Source organism: Falco punctatus, assembly GCF_963210335.1.
Source record: "Falco punctatus genome assembly, chromosome: 17".
NCBI lineage: Eukaryota > Metazoa > Chordata > Aves > Falconiformes > Falconidae > Falco > Falco punctatus.
This window is the reverse complement of record NC_137597.1, coordinates 5,864,648-5,877,106: the sequence shown is the minus strand read 5'-3', so window position 1 is coordinate 5,877,106 and position 12,459 is coordinate 5,864,648. Positions and strand designations below refer to the sequence as shown.

The window sequence follows — 12,459 nt, the reverse complement described above, 5'->3', positions numbered from 1 at the left end:
ATCCAGCTCCAAAACTCAAGGGATTAGCACTATCAAGGACTGCAGAAAAACAGATGATTCTACCGCAATTCCATAGCTGGAGTTTGGAGCAAGTCATTGTTGCAAACAAATGGAATCACTTACGCGCAGAGAGGAATTATTAACTGTAAAAACCCCTTAAAAGGTAGTTTTACATTTTAAATGTAAATGGTAATCCAATACATACAAACTCAAAATCTCAAGATTCAAAACTATTCCACTCAACCACAGCAGGGTGCATGGCTGAAAAGTCTATTTACACGGTGTATTAAACAGGCGTTGCCAAAGAAGTGGCCAACAGCTCAGCCGTAACTCTCAAAAGCACACATACGTGGTGCTAGGATCTGCAGTCATAGCGTGCAGTGACCAGCTTGGTGACCTGAAGAGAATACAAGAGAGATCATAGATACGCAATGTCAACAGTACTGAAAATCCCCAGGTGCGCAGGTTTAGCAACAAAATAAATCAGTGATTTTAACTCATCGATCTAAAAATCGGAATATAATTCTACAAACACCTCTTTCTAGACAAGTGCTGCATGTATAAACGTTCAACAGTGGCAAGAAATGCCAGTTCTGTTTCAAATCGCCACCGAAAGCATCACACTTCCTTTCCAGCCCTCCAAATTACAGCTGCTGACCCAGTCACAGCTACTTTTGCAATCTTTCACGCGGAGAAGGTCTGTACCACTCCTACGGGTTTACCAGGATTAAAAACTGCCGGCCACCATTCAGGGCGCCCAGAGGATGTACCGTACAAACAAGATCTTTACGCAGCATTTGAGACAAAAGGTCACAATCAGATTGAATACACTATCAGTCCTTCAACCCAGCGAGGAAAAAGGGATTGATCTGAAATTTATCAGCAATTTAGGGGAGATTAAAAATAAAGTTTTAGATCTTACAGTAGCCTGAATCTGAGGGCAGCTGGGAGATTTGCCTGAAGTTCTTCTTATCAGGCGTCTTCTCTTAGTTCAAGATACACTCAGCTAAATAACCACGCAAGCACCTCCGTGCTGTGCTCGCTCCTGCTATAAATTACCTCATCTATTTTTCATATTCCTAGCGCTTTTTGGACTGTGCTGCAAGGTCTGCAAGAGGTACGTTTTAACCTTTGCTAGAGACTACTCAAGGACAGAAGTGGCTTATGAAACCTCACTGCGTAAAAAATTTCAGTATTAAATTTCTGTAGCCTGAACCACGAAGCTATTTACTGAAGCTTTATACAAACTAATTAAATATAAGGCTCTCAAGGGACATGAGTAGAAAGAAAAAAAAAAAAAGAATTAGAAGATAAATCACTGGCTTTTCTTTCCTCAGCAAATGTACACTCCAATTTAATACATTAAACCAAAAAATGGTCTGACAGTCCTTGGTTGGGCAGATAGGCAGCATCCAAATCTCACATGGAACACGCTGCACAGCATAAATTAATTATCTCTGCTTTACCGCAACTTGCACAAAGGAATTGGGAGAGACAATCCAGACAAGGGGATGAGCTTGAGATATCAAAGGCTCCATATGGAGACCACAGAATCTCACTTTCCAGCTTCACAGAACTCATAATCTTTGTGAGCACATGGTACAGAAACGTATCAAAGCAGCACTTCCCTCCCCTGCTGACCCCATGTCATCTTGTCAGGAGAATTCCTACCGCATGACACGCAGCCATTTCAGAGTTTCCTCAAAGAGAGGCACTCAACAAGTCTTGCAAGAAGAGCCCACTAACACTGGCAACCTCTCCTCACCAACAGCGTGAAACACCGAAGCGCAGAGAGCACAGCCATGGAACAGAACACAATGCAGATTTTGCTTGCATCACCTACAGGCAAAAGACTCAAGGTCAATGCAGTTGTTGAGGAAAGCCACCCTGTTTGGACCTCTGCTGGTTAATTCACTTCCGCAGAAGGCAGAAACTTGGTAGTTGAACCTCCAAATACTAGGAGCCATGGGATCACTGGACAATTCAGGTTGGGAAGGAGCTCAGGAGGTCATCCAGCCCCATCTCTGGCAGTCAGCTGTAAGGTCAGACCAAGTAACTCAAGGCCATATGCAGCCTGGTTCCAGCAGCCTCCGAGGATGGATGCACTGCACCAGTACCTACAGGCTGCAGAGCTTGTCCTCAACCACGCTGCACAAGTCATTAGGAAGAAACACATCTCTCCCTCCACGTCCCCTGACCACCGCACAGTAGGTTTGATGTATAAGAGGTAAATAGTCTCCATCTTCAGAAACTCTTTTCATCCTAATGTTGATTTCCCCTGCCATTAGCTGCACGCACAAACCACGGGAAGAGCTAACTCCAACCCAGAAGAGGTGAAGAACCAGCTGCTGGGAAGAAGAAACTGGGGAGACAACAAATACCTATAGCTCACAGCCATGGAAGAACAGAAAGTCTCACTTACTCATCAACACCCTGTCACCCCTACACACCTTTTAGACGAAAAATTACCAAGTTCGTTCAGCAACAGAAAATAAGAAGTTTTGCATAACAATGACCTATTAACCATAACCAAACTATTCTTTAAACAGTTTCTGATTAACAACTTAAGACTAATAAATTTTTAAACAAAGCTTCAACTTTCTATTAGTAATAAAGTGCTTAAGTACATGTTTGTGGATTAATGGTTTTAAACGAAGCCACCAAACACGGTTTCCAACCCACAGCCAGTACGGAGGGGTGGGGGTGAAACACAGTCAGTTTTGAAATGCCAGTAAAAATACCAGAGTTTCCTCATCTGAGGAACAGCCGATACCTGACAATTTCTGTAGCATGCCAACACCTGATTCATCTCACTCCCACAGCGACTGCTTTCATGGCATCGTTTCACAACAGAAAAGATAGCAAACAACCCATGATCAGAGTTAACACCATTTCTACACTGTTCGCTCAGTTGAAGTCAGAATTTGATCAGGACACCAAAATTTTTATGCAAGGACCATGGTAAGTTTAATGACTAGGCAGCACTACACTTTTGGATTTAAGCATGTCTTTAGTACCACCTCATCTTCCCACTGTTACAGAGACAGCAGCGCATCTCTGGAATTACAGAGGCACGAGGTTTTACCACTCCTGATAGCTTCCCTATAGAGCCAAATCACCATCCAACTCAGAACAGAGGTGTCTATAAAATGTAAAGCAAGGATCATGAAATTTTAAGAGGAGCGTATAACTTCAAAGTCTCCCCCCAGACCTGAAAAGCAGGGGGATGATGATCCCTGTTGTCAAAGCAGCCTGTGAAAGGCTGAAGAACGAGGGGTATGGGAAGCTCTCCTCTGTACTTCGAAACAAGTGAGGTGATGGAGATTGTTACCATACTGTCATGTGTATTTTGGCCCACCTTCACCCCTCTCTCAAGGGAAGAGCAGGAGATGGATCAGCACCTCCCATTAACCACTTCTGGAGTCCCCTGCGCAGGGAAAGCTGAACTGCAAGAGGGATGAACATCCCGAGACAAACTCATAGCTGCCCTTGCCACTAATCCAGGAAGGAAACCCCTTTCCCCAGCTCCTCATCATCCATTTACATACTTCCAGTCTTCTTAACCTCACATATTTTAAATAGGCACATTTTATAAGGCAAAAAGCAAAAGAAATCTGTATGACACTACAACAACTCACTTTTGGGACCACATTTACAGGCTAATTGACAGGTCTCCGCACAAATACCACAAGAGATGAACTGAGTTTTGGCAGTAATGGTCTCTGCACACAGGGAAGGCTCATTTCCATTCTACACATCTTGTTGGTCTCTTTTTTTGAAAAGGAAGGGAAAGATTTTTCTTTTCTAATGCGTAAAAAACCTGGGAGATGAGAAGATGCACTTTACTAATTCTAAAGCCTTGTTTCTTATTATTGAGTCCAATTCACAAATATTGTGACTACAAGCTTGTATCTATCACACACATTTTGATGGGGTAAATAATGAAAGAACATATAAGCCTCTAATTTTACTGGCTTCAATTCCCATTTCCAAAGACAGCTAGAAAACAGGAACAGAAACTACACTAGTAAGAAAGAAACATGCTCTTCTCCATTTTTAACTTTAAGAACATGAAAATAATAATAAAAAACCAGAATAAACTCTTACTCAGATTTATATTTGCTCAGGTAAGCATTTTTCACATAAATGTCAAAACTAGATACAGAGTACTAGGGTCAGTGTAGGACACGCATCTTGTAGGACACGTTTTAATGATTTGCAACCAGCCAGCTGCCCCCTCCCATCCAACTCCCCAGCAGGAAAAATTATTAAGTACCTAATTGTAAAAGAATATTTTAATTGGCAATTTTAATCTAGGTTTCCTATCCAGATTTAAATCACATTTTTTTAAATCACATTGATTCAACTCAATCAACCCTGCCCAAAGGCCATCTTTCCTGTGTGCTAGGAGCATACCAAGCAAGTTTTAACCAATTAGATAAATCACTAAATCTTATAACTTCCTAACAGCGATAGCAAGCCATACACATGCCATAATTATTCTTTCAAATACACGTTATCTTGAAATTAAGAAGCCAAGTAGACATTTCACCTTTTTTTTTTTTTTTTTCTACCTAGGGCACATGATAGCCTGAAACCCAGCCAACTGAATTCTGCAGAAGACTTGCACAATCATTGCAAATATGCCTCTGACTCCTTATTGCCTTCCTTATGATAATGGGAATAACACTGATGCATTAGTTATATTCATTTCTATATGTATGCATATATGTGTGCATATACACGCACACACACTGCAACCTTAAGGTGTTGCACTCAAGAGCACACTAAGAAAAACCAGGCAGTAACATTACAGACTCATGAAGAGCAAAATCCCGAATAATGGAACTTTCTAGCACAAACAGCTTTACAGGGACCCTCAGCATGGTCCCCATTACTACCAGTGGAAATATGCTCCTCTGACACTACACAGATTTTTAAAAAGATTCCCTTGATAGGAGGAGGATTAAAAAGCAATTAACTGGCTCTCATATTTCAAATGCAGAGCCATGTTTTAGAACAGCAGACAGAAGAATATGGATCTCTCTGAACTCAAAAATTTGTTATATTCCATAAAAAAAACCCTTACCGTGATACCTTAAAAAGGCAATAACCATAGCAGGAACCTATCCCATAGGGACAAGAAAAAGCATTGCAAACCCGATCCAGCATTGTATTATGAGAAAGCCCTGCAAATTCCAGGCAATCTGCAAATGATTTCCCCCTTCCCCACCCAAACATCTACTGCAAACTCCTACAATTGCAAGTCAGGGCTGCAAAAGCGAAAGAGATGATAATAAAACCATTCCTACCTTTAACTTGAGTGTCATATTCAGCTATGATCTCCTTATCCTTTTTGAATTTTGCTGGCGACGTCATGTTTTCTCTTCCAAAAAGACTAACCTCAAAACAGATCCACCAGAACACAAGATATAAATGCAATTTCTCTCCTCTCAATGCAATGCCTTGATTTCTTGCTTGTCCTTCCCCCCACAAAAAGGGAAAAAAAAAATCAGTCCATGGAGAGAGGGTGTGAGACGGCGCGCAGCAGCAGCAAAATGCAGATGTTAAGATATCAGTGGATGGAAGAGACAGCAGTTTTGTCTCCCTGCACCAAAACCTTTAGCAGCAGCATCAGACTAGCGAGATCCTGCAGCCCCCAAAGGCTCTTCCTGATTGCTAACGTTAATAGCACAGCCAGGGAGTGGAAGTCCTTCCGCACAACATGTTTTGTGTGGGTTTGGTTTGCCCTTTTTTTTTTTTTTTTCTTCTAAATGGGCTCAGAGATGATGCAAATCAAATCCCAAACGCGAGCAGGAACGGAGGACAAGAAGCCGTTTTCTTTGGTTTGTTTGCCTGCAAATACAAAAGAAATATATATATATATTTAGAAAATTACAGCTTGCAGCCAGCAGTCACAAGACGCGCTGCCAAAAATTTGTGATGGCAAGAAAAGCTGCCCTGACATTGCAAATTGTCCTTTAAGCAACAGCGTGAGGTTAGAAATGCAGCCCGACCAGGTAACCCAGGGAAGACGCCTACACGGCGGCCAGCCCCAAGGGGGGGCAGAAGGGGCTCAGTGGGAAAGCGGGGTCCCCCGGGGAGCCAACCTAGGAGGGGGAAAGCGCTTCCCCGGAGGGGCGGCACGGCGGGGGCTGCACACAGCATCCCCCGCCGCAGACCCGCCCCAGCCCCGCGGCTCCCGCACGCCAGGGCGGCCCCGTCCGCGGCTGCTCCCCCGGCAGCTCCGGCCCTGGGGGGCTGCCGGTATCCCGGGTTCCTCCAGCGGCCCCGGGGCCGGTGCGGGGGTCGGAGCCGGCGCGGGGCGCCGCAGCGCGGCATGTGCGGGGCGGAGGGGAACCCGCCCGCCGGCGGGACACAACTTTTCTCCCGTCTTCCCTATTTATTTGTTAAAAATTTTCCCCCCTTATTTTCAGGAGCGGGAGGGGGTCAGGCTGCAGCCCCCGCGGAAGATGCGCCTATGGAAGGAAGAAATAAATAAACACGACACCCGCCGGATCCGCATCCCGCCCGGGAAGAACAATGAGGGCGGCGGAGAGAGGAAGCGTGGGGGGGTCCCGGGGGGGGCCGGGGCTGAGGGACGCGGCCCCGCGCCCCGCCTCAGGGCCGCGCTGAGGGGAGACTGGGGGGAGGCGGCGGGGGCAGTCCGCGGCCCCTCGGCGGGCTGGCAGAGGAGGGGAGGGGGCCCAGCGGCCGGGCGGGGCGATTACCTGGGCGCTGCGGAGCCGCCTCCCCGCCTCCCGCAGCCGGGCGTCCTCCGGCCGCTGCTGCCCGCCACCCGGTCCCCCTCACCGGCCCGCCACCGCCCCGCCACGCCACCCGCCCAATCAGCGGAGAGCACTGGGCCGGAGCGACGGGCGCCACGGCCAATTAGGTGGCTATATTCCTCCGCTGGGCCCACCCCCCTTCCCGCCGCCTGGCACCCTTAGCACCGCCCCGCCAGGACGGGGTGGGCGGAGCCCGGCGGAGCGCCTGAGCCTCCGCCCCAAGGACAGCGCAGGGGCGGGGCGAGTCATGCAAAGAGACCGCCAATGGGAGCGAGGCAGGGCGTGCCCCTCCACCAATAGCCAGGCGGTAGGGGTGGTGCCACCCGTCTCCTCCAACGGCTTGCAACGATAGGGTGGGCCCCGCCACCGATTTCCACTAATCAGATTGGGGGGCGGGGCTTTCCGCGCCCAATGGGAGACTGAGGTCGGGAATTCAAACTGACAGGTGGGAGCGTGGCTGTTGACGGCTCCGGGACGGGACGGGACAGGACGGGATCGGAGCGGCGGGGCCTGGCCCGGCCCGGCGGTGCCCGCCCGCCATGTCGGCCAGCAGCTGCACCTTCGAGGACCGGTGCGTGGCCGTGCTGTGCTGCCGCTTCTGCCAGCAGGTGCTGAGCTCGCGGGGGATGAAGGCCGTGCTGCTGGCGGACACCGACACCGACCTCTACTCCACCGACATCCCGCCTTCGGGGTAAGCGCCGGGCCGGCGGCGGGGGGGGAGGGGGCGGGGGACGGCTGGACCCCACGGATCCCACTGGTGGGGCACGACCACGGCCCCGAGGCCCCGCATGGCTGGCCGGGAGCTGCAGGCTGGCACTCCCGGGGGGCTGTGGCCTACCCCCGGGGGGCTGCGACCTACCGCCAGGACTGCGGCCTACGCCCCCCGCGATCCCGGGGGATCAGTGGCATAATCCGCTGTCACCGGGAGAGCGGCCTCCCAGCATGCCATTCAAGCCCTTCCTCCATTTCCAGTTCCACAGGGCTCGCCTTCAGCCCTGGGGCAGCGAGGCTGGCCCTTGTCTAGTAAATAAAAAGTCTAATTTAATCTGTTCGTGGGGAAGACGTAGGCCCGGGAAGCCACGGGGAGTTCCTCCAGCTCCTTCCTTAAGCAAAGGTTAGAACTGGAAATAAATACCAGTAAACAGAACAAACCTGCTCTTGCGCAGGTTCCAGAATGACTCCCCTCCACGTCGGCTGTGTGTTGCTTTCCCATCGCAATATTTGAATACTAAGGAAGTAAGATTGCAAAATAACATGTTAATAAGAAGGGTTAAAAAGGAGATAAGAAATCAAAGGTTTGGTTTTAAATGGCCTAGCCTTTAAGCTATCGTTCTGTAGTCTTAGCTGAGATTCACCAGGAACTATGGTGATGGCTATGATCAGATTTCTGACTGATAGTGCCACGCTGCCAGCAGCCAGCCCCGAGCGTGCGAGTGATGGTGAGTGCTCAGAGAAGTGGCATTTTCTGGCCTGATTTGAGAGGACTTCAGATACTGTCATGTAACGTCATATGGGTCTCTGTTTCCATATGAGTGTGGCTGGTAGCTGATAGGAAAACGGAACTGTGTGGTCTCGGGAGAGTTTAAAAACAAAACAAACCAACACAGCAGACTGCAGTGGTAACATCGCTTTGCTGTGACTTCAGACCTGTATTATCAATACAGTACAGTTGTAGTCATAGCTGCATCTAAATTCAGTATTTTCACTTTCTTCCTATCTAGTACTGTTGATTTCATTGGAACCTGCTATTTTACCGAAATCTGCAAATGCAAACTGAAGAACATCGCGTGTTTAAAGTGGTAAGAATGCCATTCCGTGACACTAACGCCTCCTCCAGCACGCTGCAATACTGTTTAATCTTCTCACTGTAGACTACTGCAGTGCAAGAGTTAAGAGATGAATGAACAGATTGCATACTGTATTTCAAATTTAATGCTGCTTGATAGAAACTCAGCCCCCTACTTCTGGGCATGGCTGCCAGTCTATTTCTGTGCAAGTCCCAAGTGGAAATGTGACAACCTTGTCAGTAGTCTGAGTATATGGGAAGGCTTGCGTGCCACCTGCCTGATTAAATGTCTGCTTCAACACTGAGATAATTGTGTGAATAAGGCCGCAGTAAGAAGTAGTTACTCATATTCTAATTAATAGAACATCCTCTTGGCAGATCTAGTTGTTGCTAGCAGATGGAACATGCTGTCACTAAAGTTCTTGGAGTTCTTTTATCCTCTTTATTAGTGCCTGATATTTAAGAGTAAAAACAACAAGTCTCAAATAACTCACAGTTATCTGAGATGATCCTTTCAGCTTCATAAGCAAGACTTTTACCTTGTTCAAGTTTAAGCGGTGGGGGGCTGTGATAGGAACACAGTATTTTATTTTTTAAACAGGAGAAACAAGTATCTCACCAGAGTGCACAACTGAGAAGTAGAAAGATGGTTGTTTGAGGTTTCAGCCTAGGAGAGTAGATAAGGCTTTGATAGTCTCTGTCTCATTACTCCTACTACTGATACTCTCCTGTGCACAGTGCTTCTGTACAGATGGATTTTGTGTGCGTGATGAACTTCTATGTTGATTCCAATGGAATCACTGGCTTTCCAAATAAAAAAATAAAAACAATTCCACCACCATTTGTTGATATGTAAACTAATCTGGATTACACAATTTAGGTTACTAAATGGTTCTCTATGCCAAAGATCTAAAACTTAGATATTCTGAACTCCTGACAGATGTTCCCTGAATATTTAAGATGCTTGTTTAACTATGTTCCCTTAACTTTATGAAAATAGGAGCATTACATAATGGTCTGGTACTGTGGCTATTTAACATTAGTTTGAGCTGGAAAAGCCAACAACATCTATCTTCTCATCAGACATTTGTGTCGTTCATGATTTCACTTGTCTTTCTAGCGGTAACATTGTCGGTTATCATGTGATTTCTCCCTGCAAACCTTGCCTGCTGTCCTGTAATAATGGCCACTTCTGGATGTTTCATAGCCAAGCCGTCTTCGGCATCAACAGACTAGACCCTTCTGGTAAGGAACACATATGTTTCCTTCTCTTCCCTAAAATCTTTAATCCTAAGTGCACCTTCTAATGAGGCATCTCGATATAGTTAAAGCATATGGAGGGAGTGTAACATATGGAGGAATAAGGCAAGTGTTACTGTATTGCTAATCTAGCAAACTACTTTGGGGGAGGTAGTTGTAGCTACTTTGTAAATGAAAATTTCTAAGTGGAAATTTAGCTTCATCAGAAAGCTTAACCTACCCCCTTTTCTGGGCAGAAGTCAGGATTTTCTGAAGCAATATTATAACTAGTATAAACACAGCTACCAGCTGCTATTTATAGCGGTATGTATAGCTTTACGGTGCTATTAGGCAGCTGTCCAATGGGCACTCTTTTTGGGTGAGTCATGTTGTCACTTTGACCCTATATAACTGAGTCCTCATTAGCTCAAGCTGAAGTTAGAGCTCGTGCTAGCTAGTTTCTTCAGCTAGGTGTTGTTTGGATGCCAAGTGTCTAGCATAATTTGCCTTGAGTCCTCAGGAATGCATAGCATTCTGACAAATCATATCTCCTCCTTGCAGATGGGAGTAACTTATTGTCTAAGCCTTTCAGTGTCACCTGTGTCTCACATCAATGCATTTAAAAATAAGTCAGCCATGAGGGGATTATCAATAGCTACAGGAATTAGCTGTAGAAATACATCTGTGAGCAGGGACTTATTCTTTGAGTGATGCTGTAAATACCACCACTCACAAGATCACTTTGGAAGAAACTAGGAAAGCGTCTAGATAAATATATCACAAACATGACTTACCAGGTTTTTCAATTACTAGAGTAGTTATTTTCTCCGAAAAATAGACAGTCGTGCAACTTAAAAATAAGGTCACAATCCAAAAATACCTTTTCTTTCTTTCCCCCCGTCTTCTTACTTCCTTCCCACCAGGTGTAAATGTATTGCTTTGGGGCAACTTGCCGGATTTGGAGGAAAGCACAGATGAAGATATGTCCTGCATCTCTGAGGAGGAGTATATCAGATAAATGTTATCTACAATCTACTACAGTATCTTCATTATATTGCTGTTTGGTTTGGATTTTTTTGTTCCTGCTGGCCCATCAGAGCTTAAACAATATAGGAAACCAGGAAATCTGGAAAACAATCCTAAAAAGGAAGGTATCGGCTTCCTCTCTCACTGTAGCCTTCCACAGACTCTTGATTCTGCCTAGCGTGTATCTTCTGAGTAAAGACATGCCTTGATTAGACCTAGAAATGCAGATGGAAGGTGCATTTACTGAGATCTAGGTCTGTTTTGTTTTTTTACAGTTGATAATCCTTCTCAACTGTATTTTTTCTTCTTTCCTAAAACATTATTCACAGAGTCTTTCAGTTGCTGTAAGTACAGCTTAAAAATCTTAATAATCAGGCTGATCGACAAAGTTCTGAAAGAGCTCTGCTTTTGTGGTCGGACGGATCATTGTCCAGGGCTTCTATTCTGAGTATACAGAGTTGCTGAATAAGTGGCTTAAAGTATCGGACCTTTGGCTCTATGATCTGGCTCTTCTGCTTTTAGCAGCTTGTTCTCTGGGCATCTGAGGCATGCTAGGATGCTCCTGAATGCGGACTGGGAAGCTATCTTACACAGCTTTTCCATCTCATCTTTCTGTACTTTTAGGATCATGTTTCTGAGATCAAGCTCATGTTTTTTCCCCCCCTCCAATAAAACCTCAGTAATTGCTACATATACTTAATGTCTAATAGAACTTCAAGACTACACTGGAGTTTTTCTTAAGGTCAACAATCAAATCCATCCAGTTTAAAGTGTTATTTTTTTCGTCTTCTAGGGTAGGCATCCCTCCAAAGCAGAAATCTGTCATCTGATTGAGTCTTTATAGAGAAAGAAAAAAAAAAAGAGGTCAGGTTAAATATTTGGTGTTCATGCCTAACCTTATGTTCTGAAGCGCACACAATCTGGTTCTTGTAAGAACTAAAGGATTCAAAGCTTATTATCCAAATTGTTACAGCCATGGTGTTTAACTTATGAACTAAATACTGTCCCCTTCAGCAAGTCACCTGAAGGATCACCTTTAGAAAATTCAAGGTACAATCATATAAGAGAACAGAGTACATTTTTAAATTTGGATTGACACTGAGTAAGTCATTCTATAGCCTCCTGTGATACTTGGAAGAGGTGCAATGACAGCAGGTCTGAATTGTCTTACTATTTTTACTGCATGTTATATATTTCTTAATTAACATACTACCTCTTCTGCATTGTTTAAATGTATATTGGTATGTATATATATGTGTGGGTGTATGTCTTGTTTTGACTTCCTGTGTTATGTCTGCTCATTAAATAGATGTTTTGGACTATATAATCTTCTGGGCTTTAATTAATATGGATGTGTAATGATAATCAGAACAATGAAAGAGCATCTTGTATTAAACTAGTTGAATAATTAGGTTCTTACTACTATGATGTTGATTTAGAGACCCCCAAAACATCACCTCCTTTTTACACTGACAAACCTGACAGTTTCTCAGTCTTAAAAGTGTTTAGTCAGTTAAATCTTCCATAACACCACATTGCATTTTTTGCCAGTTTTCTGTGCTGCATGAATTTGATCATGTTGTGGCTACAGTATTAAGCTGGCAAGGTGACTTTCTCACA

At 45.2% G+C, this 12,459-nt stretch overlaps 2 protein-coding genes across 5 annotated transcripts in view; one reads left to right on the top strand and one right to left on the bottom strand.

Moving 5' to 3' along the window:
• The window catches only part of SRGAP2 (SLIT-ROBO Rho GTPase activating protein 2), a 110,933-nt gene extending 103,823 nt beyond the window's left edge, over positions 1 to 7,110 (bottom strand). For 3 of the 4 annotated variants that reach the window (XM_080367574.1, XM_080367576.1, XM_080367577.1), the window contains exons 1-2: positions 6,732 to 7,110; positions 5,313 to 5,856 (exon numbers count right to left, since the gene is read on the bottom strand). In XM_080367574.1, the coding sequence (XP_080223700.1) occupies positions 5,313 to 5,379 (67 nt within the window). In that variant the 5' untranslated portion in view covers positions 5,380 to 5,856; positions 6,732 to 7,110. Of the gene's footprint in view, positions 1 to 5,312; positions 5,857 to 6,511; positions 6,686 to 6,731 lie in introns of those variants that run through there. The other variant, XM_080367575.1, reaches the window with a different exon arrangement.
• A 102-nt stretch (positions 7,111 to 7,212) lies between these two features.
• Positions 7,213 to 12,166, top strand: FAM72A (family with sequence similarity 72 member A). The gene is made up of 4 exons (XM_080367638.1): positions 7,213 to 7,479; positions 8,510 to 8,587; positions 9,695 to 9,819; positions 10,737 to 12,166. Exons 1-4 carry the CDS (start codon positions 7,328 to 7,330, stop codon positions 10,829 to 10,831), a joined length of 450 nt encoding a protein of 149 aa, XP_080223764.1. The 5' UTR covers positions 7,213 to 7,327; the 3' UTR covers positions 10,832 to 12,166.
• The last annotated feature ends 293 nt before the right edge of the window (positions 12,167 to 12,459 follow it).